The following is a 21,294-nucleotide window of genomic DNA, read 5'->3' as shown; positions in this document are numbered from 1 at the left end:
AAAGTAAATCCCACTCTTCATTTACTGAGATACAACATTTTCTATGTGTTTTCCAAATAATAACAGCAATCAGATTTCTCAGTTTAATTTTATTATTGACATCTAAGGGATCTGGGATTTATTTAAGTGGTAACTAATTCACCCCCCCTCTCAGTTACTCCTTCTATATTTCCAAAAATTAATATCAAAGATTTTGGTGCTTGTAGGAAAGGTTTCAAGGACCTAAGCTAAAGATCAAGATGTCTTACAAGAGAGAAATTTCAAAGCTAAATAGAGATAACTTTTCAACATGGTAGGGACTCATGAGACTTCATCTAGCCTCCATTAGTGATTCAAGCTTGAAATAACTTGATGAACAATAAAAAACCCCTATTGGTACATTATCTATTGGAGATATTGTTGAGAAAAAGAACCATAACACCATGATGATTGATATTGCATCTGCTCTTATCTATGATAAATTTAATGATATTAAGGACTACAAGATTGCTTTTGATATGTGGAACAAGTTAAAGGATATCTATGGCGGTGATGAAAATGTGAGGAGAGCCAAAGTAGAAAGCCATAGAGGAAAATTTGATCAAACGAGAATGAGAGAAGATGAAAATGTTGCAAAATATGTGGAAATAATCAAAGCTAGTGTTAGTATAATCAGAGTTGTTGATAGAAAAATTAAGGATGAAACTATTGTAAGTAAAGTTCTTAGAAAATTTATTCCTATCTATTAAATTAGAGTATTTTCTATTCAAGAAAAGAGGTGTGAGCCAAATCACAAGATAAGTTTCGATACCTTAGTAGGAAGATTGACAACTTTTGATCTAGACAACTTTGACAATTATGTTCCAGCTTCTAGGAATATTGAATTTGAATTTGAAGCCAAACTTTTAGTCAAAGAGAAAGGCAAGAAAATAAAGGACATTCAGTCAGAAAGTGAAGAAGAATCAAAGGAAAGTTCTGATAGTGATCTTGAAGTTTTTGAAGCTTTACTTGCAAGGAAATATTCTGGAAGTAGAGGAAAATACCAAGGTAAAGTTCCCCTAATTAGTTTTTCATGTGAAGAAATTGGTCATATTGTTGCCAAATGCCCAAACAAAGAAAGCAAGGATGAAAAGAAAAGTCACAAGTTCAATGGCAAGAAGGATATCAAAAATCTCAAATCATTCAGGCACAAAGGTAAGAAGACTAGTTTTAAGGCTAAAGATTTTTATAACAATGAAGATGAAATAGTATACATTGTTGTGAAAGATGAATCTAATGAAGAAGAAGATAAGATGGTACTTATTGCTCATGCGGGTAAAAATGACACATGGATCATAAATAATGGATGTTCACATCATATGACTATAGAAAAAACAAAGTTTGAACACTTTGAAGACTATGAAGGAGGAAGTGTAAGGTTTGGAAACAATAAACCTTGTTGCATAAAAGGGAAAGGTCAAATCTCTTTAACTAAAGAACTTGTATGTGATAATGCCTATTGGGTTGAAGGACTAAAACATAATCAACTAAGTGTGGCATAGCTAATAAACATTGGATTCAAGGTGGAATTCATGCATGGCAAGGCAAGACTACTGGATGACAAAGGTAATTTAATTGGATCAAGCAAACAAACAAGAGGTAACCTATTTTATCTCAATCATGGTGATTGTTCATGTTTTATTGATCAAAAGGAAGAAAATTGGTTATGGCATAGAAGATTATGTCATTTAAACTTTGATAATATGGTCCTGAGATAAGAAAATTCAAAAAAGAAAGAGGTATCCCTAGTTTGAAGAAACCTGATGTTGCTTTAAGCAAGAATTGTTAGATTGGAAAAATAGGAAAGAGTAGTTTTAAAAGAAAAAACTATCAGTCTAAAGATGTTTTGGAAATTTTGCATATTGATCTACGTGGACCCATTGGAATAGAAAACTATAGTGGAGAAAAATTCTTTATTCTTTTTCTTGATGACTATTCCAGAATGATTGTTGCTATCTATCTTAGAGATAAGTCAGATGCATTTAAGAAATTCAAATGGTATCTAGCAAGAATAGAGAAGGAAATAGGGAAAAGAGTGAAATTCTTAAGATTAAAAAGAGGTGGTGAATTCATCTCCAATGAATTCAATAACTTTTGCATTGAAAGAGGAATCAAAAGATAGCTATCAGCCCCTAGTACTCGTAAGCAGAATGTAATAGCTGAAAGAAGAAACATATCCATCATGGATTGTGTAAGGACTCTAATGATTGAAAATAATTTTGCTATCAAATGCTGGAAGGAAGCCATCAACACTACATTTCATACTTTGAACCGAGTATAGTTGAAGGACTCATATAAAAATCCCTATGAATTATGGTATGGCTACAAACCCAATGTAAGTTACCTGAAAGTATTTTGAAGTGAATGTTACATCTTGAAAGATTCTAGAAAAAGAAAGTTTGATGTAAAAGGTGATCAAGGTATATTCTTAGGATATTCTTGCAAAAGTAAGGCATATAGATGTTTGAATTTGTCTACTAATAAAATCATAGAAAGTGCATATGTGAGAGTTGATAAGTTCACAGAAAGAACTAAAGAACAAAGCAGAAAGGAACCAGAAGATTACAGAAAATTTGTTTACTTTGAATATGGTTAATTTCCAAACATGTCTATCAATAAGGAGACTTCACCTTTAGTGTCTTCTTTAGTTCCGACTTGTAAGAAGTTCAAATCGAGTCACAAGGACTTGAGTCACATTCTAAAGCTACCGAGCCAATGCCTACCAAGTTTGAGCAAGCTAAGCTAGAAGTTGAAGTTCGAAATGAAGATAGTGCAATTCATTCAAAATGCAAAGAACCTATATTGGCCAAATATGTCAAAAGGCATCATGCACTTGATCAGATTATTGGAGATAAATTAGAAGGTACTATGACAAGAAGTAAGCTAAAAGGTACATGTTTACTTACTAATTTTGAACCTAGAAGTGTTAAAGATGCATTGGAAAATGAAAATTAGATTGAGGCTATGAATGAAAAAATAGAACAAATAAATAAGAACAAAACTTGGACCCTCATTCTAAGGCCTAAAGACAAAAATGTGATTGGAACAAAATGGGTATTCAAAAATAAGCTGAATGAAGATTGACAAGTATCAAGAAACAAAGCAAGATTTGTGTGTAAAGGCTACTCTCAAGAAGAAAGAATTGATTGTGGTGAGACTTTTTCTCCTGTTGCAAGATTAGAAGGTGTTAGGACTCTTCTTGCATATGCTGCTCATAGAGGATTTAAAGTATATCAGGTGGATGTTAAATTTGCATTTCTCAATGATATATCGGACAAAGAAGTCTACATTGAACAACTAGAAGGTTTTGTTGATGTAGACAAAAGGGACATGGTCTGCAAATTACACAAGGCACTGTATGGTTTGAAACAAGCTCCTAGAGCATGGTATGAAAGGTTGCAGAATATATATTGGTTTTCAAAGAAAAATGATAATAGTAGTTTGTCTATCAAGGAAGGACCAGATAACAAGATTGTATTGGCATAAATATTTGTGGATGACACTTTATTTATAGGGAATGATGATCCATGCAAAGAATTTTTAGAACAAATGTACAAAGAGTTTGAAATGTCCATGTTTAGTGAGATAAAAAATATTGTTGGACTACAAATACAAAAAAGTATGAATGGTCTCTACATTACTCAATCTAAGTATATGAAAGAGATACTCAAGAAATTTAGAATGGAAAATTCTAAACTAGTTGGAACCCTCATGTGTACTGGACTAAAACTTACCAAAGATGATGATTCAAAAGAGGTAGATTAGACCTTATATAGATTAATGATTGAAAAATTATAGTATGTAGTTCATACAAGGCTTGATATTGCTTTAGCATTTGGGATATTGTCAAGATTCTCGAGTAAACCTAGAGAAAGTCATATGATGGCAATCAAAAGAATTTTGAGATATGTAAAAGGTACTGAAGACTATGGTTTATGGTACAAACTTGGAGGAAAATTAGACCTAAAAGTATTTAATAATGCTGATTGGGTAGGAAATCTTGATGATAGAAAAAGTACAAGTGGTGGAGCATTCTTACTTGGTAAATGATTGGTATCTTGGACAAGCAAAAAGAAAAACTACATATCCCAATCTATAGTAGAAGCAAAATATGTTGCAGTAATAGTAAATTGTTCTAACATTGTTTGGTTTAAACAATTGTTGGAAGGCATGAAGGTTGAGATCCACGAACCATTTATCATGTATTGTCATAACACAGGCACAATTAACATATCAAAAAACCTAGTGATGCATTTCAAAACTAAGCACGTTACCATAAAATATCATTTTGTCAAAGAACTAGTGTATGATAAAGAAATTATATTGGAATATGTTCACACAAAAGAAAAAATTATAGACATATTTACCAAGCCATTACCTAAGGATACATTCTTGTATTTAAGTGGTAAGTTAGGGGTCATTCCCCTATCTAAAGCTCACTAAATAAAGTTTTTAGTGATGCATCAATAGGAGCCAAGTTCAAGATCAATCAGTTGATGTAGCATAGTCAAAGGTAATATTGCATATGAATCAGTACTCAAGGTACATTGATACTAATTTGGTATGTGATGTCTTTGGCATGTGTTGTCAAAGAGGGAGAAGATTGTTGTCATATCATTCTAAAATTTGTTTATATCTTTTGACGGAGAAGTATACGATATTAGAATTTATGTAATTCATTCATAGATGGAGATTACTGCATGAAAAAGAAGATTTTTTTGGTAAAAATCTAAGAGGGAGAACCTTTCTATCAAAAAAAGATTGGTTCTCAAATTTCAATGTGCTATGACATGTTGTGTTGCCATCAATGCCAAAGAGGGAGATTATTGGATACAATTATCTAATTGTGTGTTTTCTTTGATGTTACACAAATGTCATATCAATTGTCAGTTAGTGCTTATCAAGCTCAATTGGTCAACACAATAGTTGTCCTTGTCTACCAAGCATTCTTGAAGATTACTTTGTGAAGACAGTGTCTACCGAGTTCACTCGGGTGTCAAAGGAATTTAGGCATGAAATAGTATTAACTGAGTTCACATTGTTAGCAAAGGAAAGTTGGAAAAAGTTAGTATTCACCGAGTTCACTCGGTTGCCAAAGGATAGTTTTATAAGTTCACAGTGTTAACCAAGCTTTTGTTGGTTAACATAGGAAATCATCTTAGAACCAATGTTTACCGAGCAGGGTCAGCTAACAAAGGATTTTATTATTTTAGCATAAGAAGCTTAATTATTTCATGTATTATTTCTAGCCAACTATTATAATGATTGTTGGTTATTGTAATTTGAAATTGAGCTAGCTTGATAATCTGGATGGTATAAATGAAAGGTCAACTTGAGATTTTTAGTGCATATGCAAGTGTGTTGATTGAATTGAGAAGGAAAGAGTAAGAGTGAACTTGAAGGATAAGCACATATCCTTGTGGAGTAGAAAAGTGTTATTTGATCACGAAGGATCATGTATGAAGTAGAATAGAGATCTATAATCAGCAATTCAATTGCATCACAATTAGGTCATTTCATCATTACTCTCTTACCATTGTAGTAGTGATCTAAAATCTCTTAACAGAGTTGGTTTAACAGCCAGTAGTAAATCCTCTAACAAGGTGACAGTGCCATTGAATTTTTTTAAGACCTTTTGCAAGGCCACTCCTAACAAGGTGAATTAAATCCTCTAACAAGGTCACACTTAATAGTGTGTTTTGTAACCTTTAATTAGGTTGGCTCCTAACAAGGCTCACTTCAGAAGAGTGAAAAATAGTAACTAGTTATATTGGTGGTTTTTCCCATATTGGGTTTTCACGTTAAATCCTAGTATCTCATGTGTTCATGTTATTTCTTTTATGCTAACAAATTAATCACCATGAATGTTTAAAAGTAAATCACACTCTGTATTTACCGAGATACAACATTTTCTATGTTTACTAAAGAACACCAACAATCAGATTTCTCAGTTTAATTTTATTGTTGACATCTAAGGGATCTGGGATTTATTTTAGTGGTAACTAATTCATCCCCCCCCCCCCCGCCCCCCCCTCAATTACTCCTTCTATATTTCCAACACATAGCCTCACTTCCTCATTCTCCAAGAAAAGTTATGAAAACATCAAGCTCGGAGAAATCTTCAGTAGGATTGATTGTGACAAACACAGTTAGCACAAGTACTCAATTAGTTTCTACACCCATCTAGCTTAGCACCGCATTGACTTCATCTACTGAGTAGCCAACACTTCCCTCTACATCAGTCTTGGTAACGCTAAGTATTTCTATGAAAATAAGTGTAGAATCCATGTTTTTAGTGAGTCCTACCACTTCTACAATTATTTCCATTCCTAGTATGCAATTAATAAGTGCAAAGATAGTTGAGACCAAGACTCAACCAAGCATAAGATTTTTGGGTAAAGGTAAAGAGAAGGAAGAAGACATAGAACTTGGTGAGGAGATTGTCATTCCTAATTGGGACATCTCAAATCTCAATCCTGATTAGATGCATGTTTTTGGAGAAATTATTTAGAAGAAAGACAAGAAACAAAGGCTTAGAGAAGAGAGGAATAAGGAATTCAAAATAATTGAGGATGCTAAAAATATCCTAGCAAAGGCTCTAAACATAGAGGTTGATACTTCTCAACCAATTTTGAACTAGTTAGCAGAGGTAGTCTTGGAAAAGTTCAATAATGATTTGAATGGTCAAGAAAAATTGTTGTAGAGAGCTGAGAAGTTTGAGAATAAGGTTTTAGAACTTATTGCTAAAGAAATTGCTATCCATCAAGTAGAATTATCTACTATTCTAGGCTCACTGGAGACCTATTGCAACAATGTGCCTTTACTATTTGGTAAACTCTATAGTATATCAATTTTCACTGAGGAAATAAAAGATAAACTATTAAAAATTGATAAGGATCTAAAGGCAAGTTCACAACAATTGCAACTTGACCCAAGCTACAACTCTACCCATTACACCAGGATCAAATTCTTCACTGATATGTACGCAAAATTGCTGAGAGAAGAGGTGAGAATAAGAGATACATTGATATATATTGATAATATGATTCTTCCAAACATGGATACATTGTAGAAACACATTGCACATGCTAAAACGCTAATCCATGACAACAACTTCTCCATTGCAAACCATATGATTGAATTGTTAGTAGAAGTGCAGATTGCATTGCACAAATGCAAGGTGTTGCAAGAGAATTGGGACAAGACTTTGGCACTTATCTTAAAGGTACATTAAGATTTATTGTCACATTTTGGCATTATTGTATAGTATATATAGCAATAAATCTTTGGCATTAATGTTATAAAGGGGGAGAAGATTGAAGATTGTAGAAAAGAGGAGAACATGTATATTGTATAAAGGGTGAAAGAATCTATATAGATATATTATAAAAAAAAGAGACAAAATGTATATATGAGTTGTGAAAAGATGTAAAGTATACTGCATATTATGTACGGGGGAGCATTACTATAGTATTCATGTGCATAAATACATCTCTTATAAAACCAAATTTGAAAAATCTCAAAAATAGTATGCTCTACCAAGTTGGAGACATGAGGTGATGGATAAAGGTGTTCTTGAACATTTTGAATTTAGTTTTTATTGATAAGTATTTTTGTCACTAATGCCAAAGGGGGAGATTGTTGACATTTTACTCATGTTTTCTATTAGTGACATACACTTATTCATATTGTAAGTATCTACCCAGTATCATACAGTTAATAGTGTTAACCAAGCATTTCAATTGCTACCAAGTCCCTTGTATAGTATTTAGTGTGCACTGAGTAGTTGCTACAAAGTACTTGATTAGTAGTATAAATCAAGCATAACAATGTATGCTGACTTTATCAGCGTAAGCCGAGTTGTGCAATGCTTATCAAGCTCGTAATTACTATGATGAGAGTCTAGTGTTAACCGAGCTACTTAGTAATAACCAAGTGACTTAGTTTATACTGAGCTCATAATGATAGCATTGATCGAGCTATGCAGTATGAATCAAGTGATTTAGTTTATATGCTAAGTCTCATAGTATTTGTTGAGTCACCAGTGCAGACCAATTTCAAGACTACTTGAAAGTGATCAACATGAACCGAGCTTCTATGTATACCAAGTGCATGATGATGTCAAGTATTGACAATGGACATCATGTATCAAAACTTCACCAAGCTAGTTTTCTAAACCCAAGTTTCTTCATTTGGGCTCACTTTGTGATTTTTGTGTAAACTTGTATTGTGGTCAACTTTTTAATTTGTAAATTGGATTGGTATATATGTAGTGTATTGTATTAGATAAAAAACATGCAGTATGATGGCATAATATAATGTAACAAGCAGAGAAAAGAGAAGAACGAATTAGAAAGGCTACAATAGTATAAGGAGTAGAAAATTTTAATCTATCACAACAAGGTGATTTCTACACTCAGAGGAATCTCATTCAACAAACCAAGTTGCAGATCAAAGATTAGCTACTGTTTCATCCTAATAGGTGGATCAGTCAAATCCTTTAACAAGGTAGAGCTAATAGTCTTGTGTAAATCTCTTGACTGAGTGCATACTTCATTGTATGTTTGTAAATCCTTTTACAAGGTGGACCTAGTAGTCCTTATTGCTCCTAAAAAGGTAGATAATCAAAAGTGATCATTATAAGCCTTAATAGGCCAACTTTATACTGTAGTACTAAAGCTTGTGGGTATCATCTCCATCCTAGTTATACTTTCTATTTGGAAGGTTTCTAGGTCACCAGATTGTGTGTCATAGTGTTATGAATGTTTTGATGCTTTTAGTTTATCATGCATGCAATTAGATCAGAATACACATGATGGATTAATTACTATCAATGATTAAGTTTTATAAGTTACTAATGCATCCCTCCCCTCTCCATAACTTGGCCTATCATAATATTTCCAACAAATTAGCAATAGCATAATAGAAACGTGTTCTATCATATGGCATCTCTTGTATCAAAGGCTCAATTCTTATGAAAAGGTTTCTAAGTGATTGATGGAATACATATCCTGTGGGTGAGAGCTAGAGATTGAAGAGTTTTGTCAAACGTTGGTATGTACTTCTCTGCTTCCATAATGCATGTCCATGATAAATATTTCATGTGTCACAAATTTTCATCTCCATGGCTCTATATTTGAGATATAACTAAGAAACATCTGGCAAATTGGAGTCCTAATTATATAAGAATTGATTGAGTGTATCTTCATTTTTGATTGAGTGCCTCTAATTCATCTTCACCAATTTCTTTTAACTGCATCCAAAAACATGTGCGATGAAGTCATCTTACGATATATATTGTCATTTATCAACTTGGATCAAAGAAGTTAATAATTGAATGTAAAATATGCTTTTCAAATTCCAACCTTAACCTTTTTGGATGAGATGTTAAGGTTAATAGGTTAGAAGACATGTTTTGGGATTTTATCTAAACACTTTTGATGAAAAATGTTAAGATTTTAAGATGAAACACGTGTTTTGGAGCCCAACCCTTAATGTTTTTGGAGGTTAATGGTTAATGATTAGGAAGGAAATATGCATTTTAAAAAGTTATCTTAACCTTTTAGATGGAGAAGTTAAGATTTTGAAATGACCTTAACATTTTTAAATGAGGTTAATGGTTAATGATTTATTTGAAAATATGTGTTTTGGGAACTTATTTTAACATTTTTTTGATGGAGAGGTTAAGATTTTAAGATGAAATATGTGTTTTGGGATGCTTCATTAACCTTAGATAACTTGAGACTCGAGAACCGGATTTCAAAAATTTGAAATGCTAGATGGAGATAGGAATGAGCCAAAGATATTTGAAAGGCAAAAGTGCTTAAAAAGATTGAGGAGAAGCAACCATTTGAACCTTTAAAAAGAGGTGTGTCTAAGGAATAACCATAGTTTGACATGACAAGGATTTTGAAAATTCAGAGAAATTTTTGATATCCGGGCAACACATTCACATCTATGCTCACCTACACCACATCTTCAACAACACTTTCCATTTCTATGGCATAAGAATGTTGGATTTATAACTGAACATTTTCTAGGAGAAGAAACCTATTGACTTAATTTTGCCAATACCACATTTTTAAACATTATTTTGACTTGGTAAATGTTTAGAAAGAAAATGAGTAAACCACTTATTTTGGTTTTCTTTCAGGAATTGGACATCATGAATGAGCCTATAATTTACAAGAAGAAATACTCCTATGATGGCGTAAAACAATTTAGAAAGTTAAAGTGAGTGTATTTAAATTTAAATTAATAATATTGAAACTAAAATAAATTTAAATTAGAAAAAAATATTTTGTTGTAATTTTAAGATGCTATATATATTGAAGAAATTTTTATATAATTTAATTTAGATGATTTCAATGATTGATAATATGTATTATTTGAGCATAATTTAAAAAAATCTTATTGACTAAGGTTATCGAGTCATTTTTCATTAGATTTTAATGTGTAACTTTTTAAAATTTTTATCTACTTAAACTTTGCCTATTTGTCTATTTTTCTTAGAGAGGCGTGGGACTAGGACATTCTAGGAGGTGAAGAACAAGTTAGTGATTTTGGCTCAATACTACATAGTTGAAGTTGGATTATAATATCAGAATTTGACTTGCTATGGAAAATATCTCATACTTATATAACATATATATTACATATATAATTCTACTTTTGCATATATGCTTATATGTACAAAAACTTGGAACTTCCCACCTCATTGCCACTATTAGTGTCATATGTATGAAGATGTGTGACACTTACCTTTATGCTTTCAATTACTTGAATATCTTTAAAAGAAATTAATTTCAATATTTATACAATATTTTAAAAAAGTTGTAATTTGTATCTTAGATTTTATATAATGCTGATATAATTTCTAGATAATATTAAATTTATGATTTTAAAGCATTTCATTTCTATAATAAAACTGAATAAATGTGAATATAATATCACCTACAATTATTGTAACAAATAGTAGACATCAAAGTGCATATAAGCTTATGCAATACCAATAGAGGGAGATATTGAAGAATAAATACATGCAAAAAGACATAAATATTTAAATATGGTAAGAGCTCAAGAGACATATGAAGATGAATTGATAAAGAGCACTTGGATACATGTATAGAGATAGAGGGTAAGAGGAAGACACAAAGAAAGAGATAGAGAGATATAGAAGAAGACAAAGAGTGAAAGATTGAGAGATATAAATGGTAAGATGAATGATAAGGAGAGAGGTAAAGGAAGATAAAGTGATGTGAATATAAGATAGAAGGGAGGGAGAGGGAGAGATAGATAGAAAGAGAGAGAGAGATAGTGTTTGCTCCTATGAACATCCATCATAGATATAACATCCATCACTATTTCTACAAATAGTTTGCTCCTTCCTACTTTTTTTGTAAATTATTTTAATTATTAGCATTAAGTAAGAACATCATATATTGTTCACATCAAGATGTTATCCATTTTATAAGATAATATTAGTAAGTACATTACCTTCCTTTAGTTCAATTGAAAATCATACTTCATGGTCCCTTTTACTGTAGCAAGTATGTAGATACTTACTAATAATGGGTGTAGATACTTGATCTTACTTATACTGACCGCGATGTATATTTTTTTGCATGCATACTTATATTTTTTTCATGGTCCAAAAAATGTGGGAAGAGTAGGTATCTGCTTCTACTGTAGTAAGTAAGGACAACTGACCGCGATGTATATTTTATTGTTTTCCTTGGAAATTTGGGACCGCATACCTGCTGCTAAAATAAATAAATTTAGCATCCACTGCAAAAAATGTCAACGATCAGAGTTTGCGAATTGCGAATGTGAATGGGGGGGACTACACTCATGCTCAGATAGGGTTACAGACAACACAGTTCCACAGCCACTGAAGTTTTTACTTGTAGAAAATTTCTGGTCTCCGACTGTGAAACGTAAGCTGTGAATCTTCTTTTTCTTGTCTCTTGAAAGTCTTCCTCAACAGAAAGTCCTTTTTCCAACATGTTCAGTAGTTGTTTAGAAAGGGCTTTCGTGGGATTAATGGCCTGTTTTCGCACACAATTTACTATTAACACTTAGCTTACTAAATCTTTGTGCAGCAAAGGAAATTACAGTTTACAGAAAGACATACAATTTAATGCCCTGTTTTCGCATACAATTTACTATTGACACTTAGCTTACTAAATCTTTGTGCAGCAATGGAAATTACAGTTTACAGAAAGACATACAATTTAATGTCCTGTTTTCGCATACAATTTACTATTAACACTTAGCTTGCTAAATCTTTGTGCAGCAATGGAAATTACAGCTTACAGAAAGGCATTTACCTTCTTCGGTTACAAGCTTTTGCGTGTCACTGGAAAATCCTAAACGTTTGTTTCAATTTGCCCCAAATTTCGTACTGGCAAAAAGGTTAGGGTTTGTTCATTTTTCCCCTGCGATAGTTTACAGTAAACAAATGTTTACAGTAAGCAGATTTAACCGATGTTTACAGATTGTGCCGGCAGCTCAAAGGGATCGCTGGCTTCTCGCCGTTGCAGATGGGCGGACTTTGTAGGCGCTTCCTGTAATTGCAAGCAGCAAATAGACTGGAGCGCGCCATTGAAAGTGGAGACTAGTGAGAGCTGTAACACAAACTTGTGGATCTGTTAAGCAGAGGTAGGCTCCATTTGCAGTACTTTTTCAGGTGTAGTTTTTGCTCGTATTTAGCAGGTTATTGCATATTTCTGACAGTCAAATTTTTTGTTTTATACTTAGGATTTGGGTCGTGTGTGTGTCTGTGATGACGATGATCATGAAAAATATCACACGCACGGTAAACTAGAATTGTAAAACTGAGCTGAAATTACATAACACTCGCTGACATTAAATGGAACACTAGGATAATCTGAAATAGGGGACGCTGTAAATTTCATACTTTTATTTTAAATTATTTATGTTTGTAGCCGCGATGTCTTTATTTACTCTTACCATTATTTTAGTTTTTGTAATGTTCTATAAATTATACTGGTTTCAGTAAGGAAATACCTGGCATCTGGCATTCAGCTAGAATAACTACACTGTAACGACAAATTTGTAGAGTCTGCAGAGGAGGCCGGTCATATAACGGTCGGCGTTGCCCGTCAACCAAACTTTTAATGATTATTTAATGATTTTTTGGGGAAACTTATAATTATATGAATTAAATTCATCAAATTTAAATTGAAGTTTTCTAAATTTGATTGTGACAGTTTTATTTGTATCAATTAGTACAGTCATACTTAATTGTCTATTATTTGGATAAAGAGAGTAGCATGAGGATTAGTTATGACTGTTAGTATTAGCTGTGATGATAGATCATTGATGTAAAAACTGTATGTACAATCTAATTTTAAAGCACTCCATACAATTTTCATAGATTGCGGAAATGTGCAATCTTTAATTAATAGCTGTAATAGAAATTTTAAAAATATTTATTACAGATCTATTATTTGAAATGAAAAAATACTAGCTAAATTTTTTTTTAAAGTTGTGATTATTATAAAATTAGTAGAATTTAGGGGAGGCTCAGTCCCGTTGGAATCATCTCTTTCCCAAGATTGGGGTCTGAGACCTATAGAGAATGTTTCATCCTTGTGAACATAGAATTTGAATTTAAATCTGTAAATTGAATTAGATCTTGGTAAAAGACAAGAAACAAATTACAGATATCAAACAGAGGAAAACAGAGCTCTAGAATAAATAATCTGTGAATATTTCATTGTGCATTTACAATCTATATAATATGACATTCTTTATACAAAATAAAATTATAATTTGAAAGACTAAATTAAATCACCAACATTGAAGGTCACTTAGCACTGCTATGGATTCTATTTATTCTCATAAAAGATAGATTGAAACAATCTCTAAGTTTTTAATTGGAAACAAAATTTAAAAAGATTAAAGGGTTTAAAAAAATATATGAAGTCTACCCAAACTACCCTCTTTCTTTTATAAGACCACTGTATTTTAGGCTGGCTAATTTTCAAAAAATCTAAAACATCATGTATTTTTCTGAAAATTTCATTCTTCGAATTTCAAATTTATGGTCGAAAACAACAGAAAATTAAGAAGCAAATCACTACATTTTCATAAATCTGAAAAACAAAAAGTTTAACTTTGTTTACATTTTAGATGAACATTAGCCTGTGCCTCTTTGGGAGACCTCTCTTAAATAAGAATCAAATTCCAGCCGAAAGCCAGCGAGGATCCGGACAGTTCCATACGTATTAAGTTGACTGACAGAGAACAAATAATAAAGAAGGAATAAAATTTTTATCAGACGTCCCGCCAATCGAGTACTATTTAACATTAATAGGAGAGAGGGAGTCCATTCCAATGCCACGTTATATTAAAATCTTAAGTCTTATTATTATAATTATTTTAGTTTCCGTCGTTTATTTCTGGATTTCTTTTATTTGACTATTTGCCAATATGAAAAATTTCACAATTAAAATCAAGACAAGAATAATCTATTATTATATAGATTGTGCAAAATTTTGATTTTATTTATTTGATAATACTGAGTTTATATTTAAAATTCAGTACAAGCTTTATATAGTTCTTGTAAATCCAGCCTTAAACATCACACTAACAACGAAATTAAGTTTGGAAAAGTAAGTCAAACTTTGACTATTTAACACTTTTACTCTAGGAATGAAGCATTAGTGTGTGATGTTTAAGCCGTTCGGTAAATCCACACAGAGACAAAAAGAATGGATAGAGTATGGTTTCATATTTATTAATATGATAAAATTGAAGTTATTTTTAAAAATCGACTTTTATCTTTATACAATTCTTGCGTGAAACAGTTATTGCAGTTTCAGATTATACTTGTAAGCTGATCTTGTATCTATAATCTTTATTTAATATGTAAGATTAATATTTCAATTAATGGAGAAGGATAAGGAGCTATTCATCAAGAAGAATGGAAAAGAGGAAATATCTACACAAATAAGTTGCTTAATTGTAGATTATTTTTCTCATTTTGTGTTTGTTTAATTTCATTATATGGATTATCCTCTACTTAAAGGATTTTAAATATGCGTTGACATTTGGTATCCTCACTGAACAGAGGTATCTAGATCTAAGGAAAATTATAAAAAATCTATGAAAAGTCAGAAGGCAAAAGAAGAGTAAAGAGCTCTTGGTCCGCCATATTTTTAGTGGAAAGGGAGAAGAGGAAAGAACCGACGCAACCTAAGACCATTCATTGGTGTCGGGGCGGAGTGCTGTATCTTCAACATCTTTGTGGTTCATTATCCGCGTACACACCATGCCGGGAGCAAAGAAAGTTGTAACGAGGGTGTTGGTGCCATCACTGCAACTTAGCCTTGGCCTTTTTCTGATCATTAAGACGACGCCTCTTTGGGCGGTCATTCATTGCAGCATCGCCTACTTTCTCGATTGCTGCCGTTTCCCTTTCACAGATTACAAACAGCTCAGGGAATTTGAAGGCCGGGTCTTCAAAAAAGTGATGCCTCATACCACCGCAGCAGGAGATGTTTCAAAAGTAGAAATGCAGAAGGATCCTACAAATGTCAGGGAGATGAATGCAGAATCTGAGATTGGCAGATCAGTCTCAGTGAAATACCTGGGTCAGAAATTTGAACTGGAGCGAATGGATGCAGACGAGATGCAAGTAAAGACTGAATCGAAGCCAGAATCTGAGACTGGCAGGCCAGTCTCAGTGAAATACCTGGGTCAGGAATTTGAACTGGAGCGAATGGATGGAGACAAGATGCAAGTGAGGACTCTATCGGCGGAGCAAAAGGATGGAGAAAAAGGAGAGAAGATTCCAAGTCATGATGGGCCTGTTTATTACATCACAGATAAAATTTGGGAAACGATGAAGTACATTGGAAAAGTTGCTGATGAAGATTCAGTGTTTGTGAAAAACCATAAAGAAATATGGGAGGAAGTGGTCACAGGGGATATCATGGAGTTTGGAGAAGTGTTGGATTCAGTGATATTGGACAACCGTGCGGTTGTTCGGCTGGATCATGATTACTTTCTGCCTGTCAACTTATTATTATCTGAAGATAAGCTGCGAGCAACATTAAACTTTGTGGGTATGTTCTTACAGACTCAAAAGCAAGTTGATTGGGCCATCTCTGCATCTCTAAGCATCACAGCGGCAGTGATGGGGTTCAGCACAGCACTGAGGCTGTCCGTTGCTCGCTGGATCGATAAACACTTGTGCAGAGGAGTACAGTTTGTGTGTGACCGGCTGCCATATAAAACGAGGAGGTCGGTATATTGGTGGTGTAGCTGGATGGAGGTGCGTTTGAAGCCCAGCAATGACTTCCATTCAAGGATTGTCAAGGGCGATGTAAAGGTCATCATTGCTGGAGGTGCAAAATTTGACTCTCAGTCTACGATTCAGCGTATAACCTCCGCTGACTGCTTGGGAGATAATATTCTCTCTGCAGGTGTACCATATCTGCTCAAATGTAGTCCAAACTGTGATTCGAAGTGTGGCTCAAATTGTATCTCAAACTGTGACTCGGTTTATATTGAGTGGATCTTCGACAATACCAAATGTTCGTTAAAATTGGGGCATCTTGCATCAAAGGGGTCAAGGCCGTCGCTAAAAGAGTGTAAGACTTCTATCTTATGTGGTAATGAGACCGAGAATAAAGAAATAACATTCTACACATGTAATGACACTCATTCTGCAATATCAGCGGATATGGAAACTGGAAAGAAATCGATGATGGCAGTTAAAATTCACACTGCATCAGTGGATATCGATTGTAGCGCGGGGGAGGCCAAAAAACTGTTTATATTTGCACATTACATGGCAGAGCTAAAGACGGGTTCATTGAAATCTTATGACAGCAAATCTGGTACAGTGTATGTCCGCCGTTTCGTAGAGTCCATCAACGCCTATGTCAGAAGCGGCTATCCACCACTCTACAAGTTAGAGTTGAAAAATGTAGTTATTCGCTGATAGAAGTGAAAGTGCTGCATCATATTGTTAGAGAAAAGAGGTTTTGTGTAACTGGTGCTCACCACTTTCGACAATGTACTTGTCGGTGATTCACCTCTAGAAGAGCGTGACTTTTTCGAAGTGTCCTGTCTCGTTAGCAATTATAGTTTGTCTAATTGCTGAATAAAACTAAGTGTTTTCTTTCCTACAACTTTTAAATCAATATAAATGTTAAGTTAAATAGTTCTGTTAGGATTTGAGTCTAAGATGTTTTACTTGTATTTGGAGTTTTTTTATCAACTGAATTATAGTCCTTCCTTCGTTCTGTCTATCAAGGTGGCTTTTTTCAACACTTGTTTAAGCCAGCACCATTCTGTATGTGTTTCGAGCTCAGTCAGTTCAAATTTACACAGCTGATATAGACCAGCTAGGACTTAATATGACCTTCGTTTGCTGTTGTGCCTTAGCAATTGAGCTACTAAACCCGTTTTAGTACGTTTATTACTATTTTGGAGTAATAATTGATAAATGAGATGTAAAATTATAATTTGATACAACAATATTACTTTAAGTATGATTTTTCTTTTTTTTGTTTTTTTTTGGTGTAATAGCTATGTCAAAGAAATATTGAAGGTCAAATAAAGAAACATTTAATTTTTTTTTTTTGTTAAAATTGATTTCAAAAGAAAGATAATCATAATTCACTGTCATAAACATTTTTTTTTGAATTGGTAAATGCCAGAAGTCTAGATTAATTATTGTTATTTGTTGTAATTAATTATTTTTATGTGTTAAGCGAATTTGAACCCAAGACCTCCCACATGAGAGGTTCACAAGTTATCATTGTGTTGTAGGCTATTGCCTAACTGCCATAAACATTAATCATAATCCTATCACAAACATTAAATCACCATACTAAGCATAACTTTAATCATGACAAAGATCAAATTCTAAATTGTAAACATATCTCTAACCTTAATCATGACATACATCTAAATTATTATCCTAACACTAACTTTAACCTCAAAAATAATCATATTCATAAATTTAACTTCAATACTAACATTAACCCTAACCATAACCCTAAAACTACCTATGATGTAACCCGTTTCCTAATTATAATTTTAACCCTATATATAATCATTGACCCCAACCCTAACATTGATCTCAATTCAAACATTAAATGATAATCCTAAACAAAATCATAACCTAAACTATAAATCTAATCCTAACAATAACCAATGTGTAAACTTCAACTCTTATCTTAAACTTAATGCTAAATAGTAATCCTAATCAAAACCTTAACCCTAAACATAATTACAACCATGATAGAAATCATTAAACCCTAATCCTAATTTTAAGCAAGATTACATCTCAAACTCTAAACACAATTCTAATCATGACATAAAACAAAATCAATTTCCCAACCCTAACCATATAAACTATAAATTTAACCATAACACAAGCCATATTCCTAAATCAAACCTCAATCCTAACCTTCGCCTTAATCTTAATTAGAACTCTAGCCTTGACCATGATACTTACCATGATATAACCCCTTACACTAACCATAAAACCATAAACCTAATTCACAACCTTATCCTAACACTAACACTCACCCAAATATTACAACCTAGTCATAAACCCAATCCTAACCCAAAATCTAAACCCAAGCCTAACCCTAATCATTATATTAAACTAGACTCTTAACATAACCCTAACCCTAAATATTAATGCTAATCAAAATCCTAACCCTAACCATAATTACAACAATGATATAAACTTTAAACCTAACCATACTCATAGTTCTTAACCCCAATTCTAACAGTAACAATAACAATGATGCAAACTTCAACTCTAACCAAGACCTTAGTTGTAATCCTACTCCTAAAATCTAACCTCGAACTCTAATTCCAACTCTTACCATGATACAAACCAACATTTAAATCTTTGTATAAAGAGTTAAAAGAATGAGTTGAAGATTATGAGAGATAAATGGGGGGAATAAGAGTTGAAACATAATAATATTATTAATAACATTTGCCAACCATGAGAAAATTCTTCATTTGTTTACCAATAGTCAAAAATAAGTTTAGACGATCTCCTATTAGAAGGTTTCCACCTGGTATATTTTTCGAGCATTTTTGTTTAAAGATGTCAACCATGACATCAGTGATAGAAAACTTCTATATCATAGAAATTATGTGATCCAAAGAGGAAGTTTGGGTATGATTTATGAAGTTTCAAAATAGAAATATTCTCAAAGAGAAACTTGAGAAGAGACTTGAACAACACATCAACTTGAATCTCACACGCCCTAAAACCCTATAGTTTATTTCCCTCTATGAGCTCTAGAAAATGCAAAGAGGGATAAGCCTCTACAGTTGCTTGGAATAACTGTTGGTAGACATGCCAATCCATTCATCAAGAAATTGATGAGACCCACATTCATAGCCCTAACTAATATGATATTGCTTAAAAAATTCTACTAGAGTTCCATATTATATTGATAGTTAATTATTAGGTGAGGTATAACCTCCTCTTTCTTAAAAAGATAACATCTGTTAGGAATTTTAAATTCTTTGTAAATGAGGTTGAATTGGGCAAGGATCATTTTGTGAAGAGTAGTCCAGTAGAAGAAGTTAATTTTAGGTAAGAGGGACACATTCTAGACCTTACTCCAATAGTTAGAGAGAAATCATCTTTGGATGTCATTTTGTAGGTAGAACTAATCATGAATTCACCTTTGCAATCAAATTTCTGGACAAAAGTATCCATTCTATGATATAAGGGGATACAAGCTCTACTAATCACCCCTTGTTATTACTATGAAAAAATCATATATTTTGTTGTCCAAACAAAAAATCAACCAATTATAAAGAAATGCAAAGAAACTAGTGCAATATAATATTCACTTTAATAGTTGCATGCCACATTTTCTCAGCAACTAATATTTTAAAAGTGGAATTGGTTGGAAGAGCCAAATTTGAAAGATGTAAGGATATAATCAATTATACCAAAAATGCTTTATATTTTGCAAGAATATGATAGTACAATGTGGAACAAAAAAATGAACCTATCTTTTCAAAGTTGCAAGACTATTTGAATGCATTAAATATTGTATTATTGTCTAATTAGATAAAGGGAGCCCAAACAATCAATGGGTTAACATTCTTAAAAGTTATATTTGTCATGGTTTATTACCAAGTAAAATTTCAATTAGATGTTGAAACGTAAGGCTAGGCAATATCGATGATGGGCATAAGTCATAGTTATGGGTAGCTAAATTTATTGAATTAGAATTTTCATATGAATTTATGAAAGTCTTATATTATCCATAAAATTTGATAAATTATTTATAGGTGTTATTTGATAGGAGGTATATATACAAATAAATAATCATTTGGGTCAGTATTGAACTTATATTGTTATGAAAATTACTTTGTATAATTTTTGGTTCATATGATTATTCTATGAGCTTATAATCATTAAGTAAAATTTATAACTTTTCAATTAATTTTTATAATGATAAACATGTTATGTTATGATTAAGTCAATTGAGAAGTGGTCCAAACCCACAAAATATCTTAAAGATAGTTCAAAAGGAACTCACAAGAAGTGAATTAAACTGACAAACCTACCGAACCAAATAGTAATTATAGAACCAACTCTATAGACCAAAAAAGCACAATACTATGTTTTTGATATTTAATGAAATGAAAACAAGTGGATTGACCCATGGAGGGACAAAAACTTAAACTACAACTATACTTTGACAATAACTACACATTAAAACAAAACTAGCAATATACAACCAACCGGTTCCCCCTTCCCCCCCTCTCTTTCTCTCTCACACACACACGCACACACCAACACCATTAAACATACTATTAGGAGATCCATTGAGTGCTAAATGTTCCATTTATTCTTATGAGAGATGGATTCTTGTTGAATCACTACTCATGAAACATGGGTCAATGAGTTTGACTCAAAATTACACAGTTAAATCCTGATAGCAATATCCCATACTATTCATATTAAGCATAAAATATAAAATTCTATCCATCCACATCCTCTAATTAGCAATATCTAAGCCATTATAGTTTCATAAAGTGCTCATAAAAATAATAAAGAGATTTTCTACCATGTAGGGCTAATACTTAAACTAGAAACTAGGATCTCAAAGATGCTCCAATGATGTGAAGAAAAAATAAACCAAAAGAACAACATCATTTATCATTTTTTCCCTCCTTGGGCTTGGTTAGAAACAATTGGGTCCAATAATTAGTGGGGAAGATGAACAACTCCCTAGTAGATTCCTC

General features: G+C 32.7%; 1 protein-coding gene across 2 annotated transcripts; it reads left to right on the top strand.

Annotated features, from left to right (window-relative positions):
- The first annotated feature begins 11,762 nt into the window (after positions 1–11,762).
- LOC149580590 (uncharacterized) lies at positions 11,763–17,224 on the top strand. 2 transcript variants are annotated; one of them, XM_089792098.1, is made up of 4 exons: positions 11,763–11,954; positions 12,314–12,432; positions 12,528–12,678; positions 15,116–17,224. In XM_089792098.1, exon 4 carries the CDS (start codon positions 15,317–15,319, stop codon positions 16,991–16,993), a length of 1,677 nt encoding a protein of 558 aa, XP_089648224.1. In that variant the 5' UTR covers positions 11,763–11,954; positions 12,314–12,432; positions 12,528–12,678; positions 15,116–15,316; the 3' UTR covers positions 16,994–17,224. The 2 variants fall into 2 exon arrangements, with proteins under 2 accessions (XP_089648224.1, XP_089648216.1); XM_089792090.1 differs by having other exon boundaries at positions 12,515–12,678.
- The last annotated feature ends 4,070 nt before the right edge of the window (positions 17,225–21,294 follow it).

This window comes from Cupressus sempervirens, chromosome 1, assembly GCF_028749045.1.
Source record: "Cupressus sempervirens isolate cs-2001-9-10 chromosome 1, ASM2874904v1, whole genome shotgun sequence".
Lineage (NCBI taxonomy): Eukaryota > Viridiplantae > Streptophyta > Pinopsida > Cupressales > Cupressaceae > Cupressus > Cupressus sempervirens.
The sequence above is the reverse complement of the archived record's forward strand: the minus strand, read 5'-3'. Positions and strand labels throughout refer to the sequence as shown.

Excerpts from the sequence above, each read along its gene's own strand:
- LOC149580590 (XM_089792098.1), top strand. The coding sequence starts at position 15,317 with ATGCCGGGAGCAAAGAAAGTTGTAACGAGGGTGTTGGTGCCATCACTG.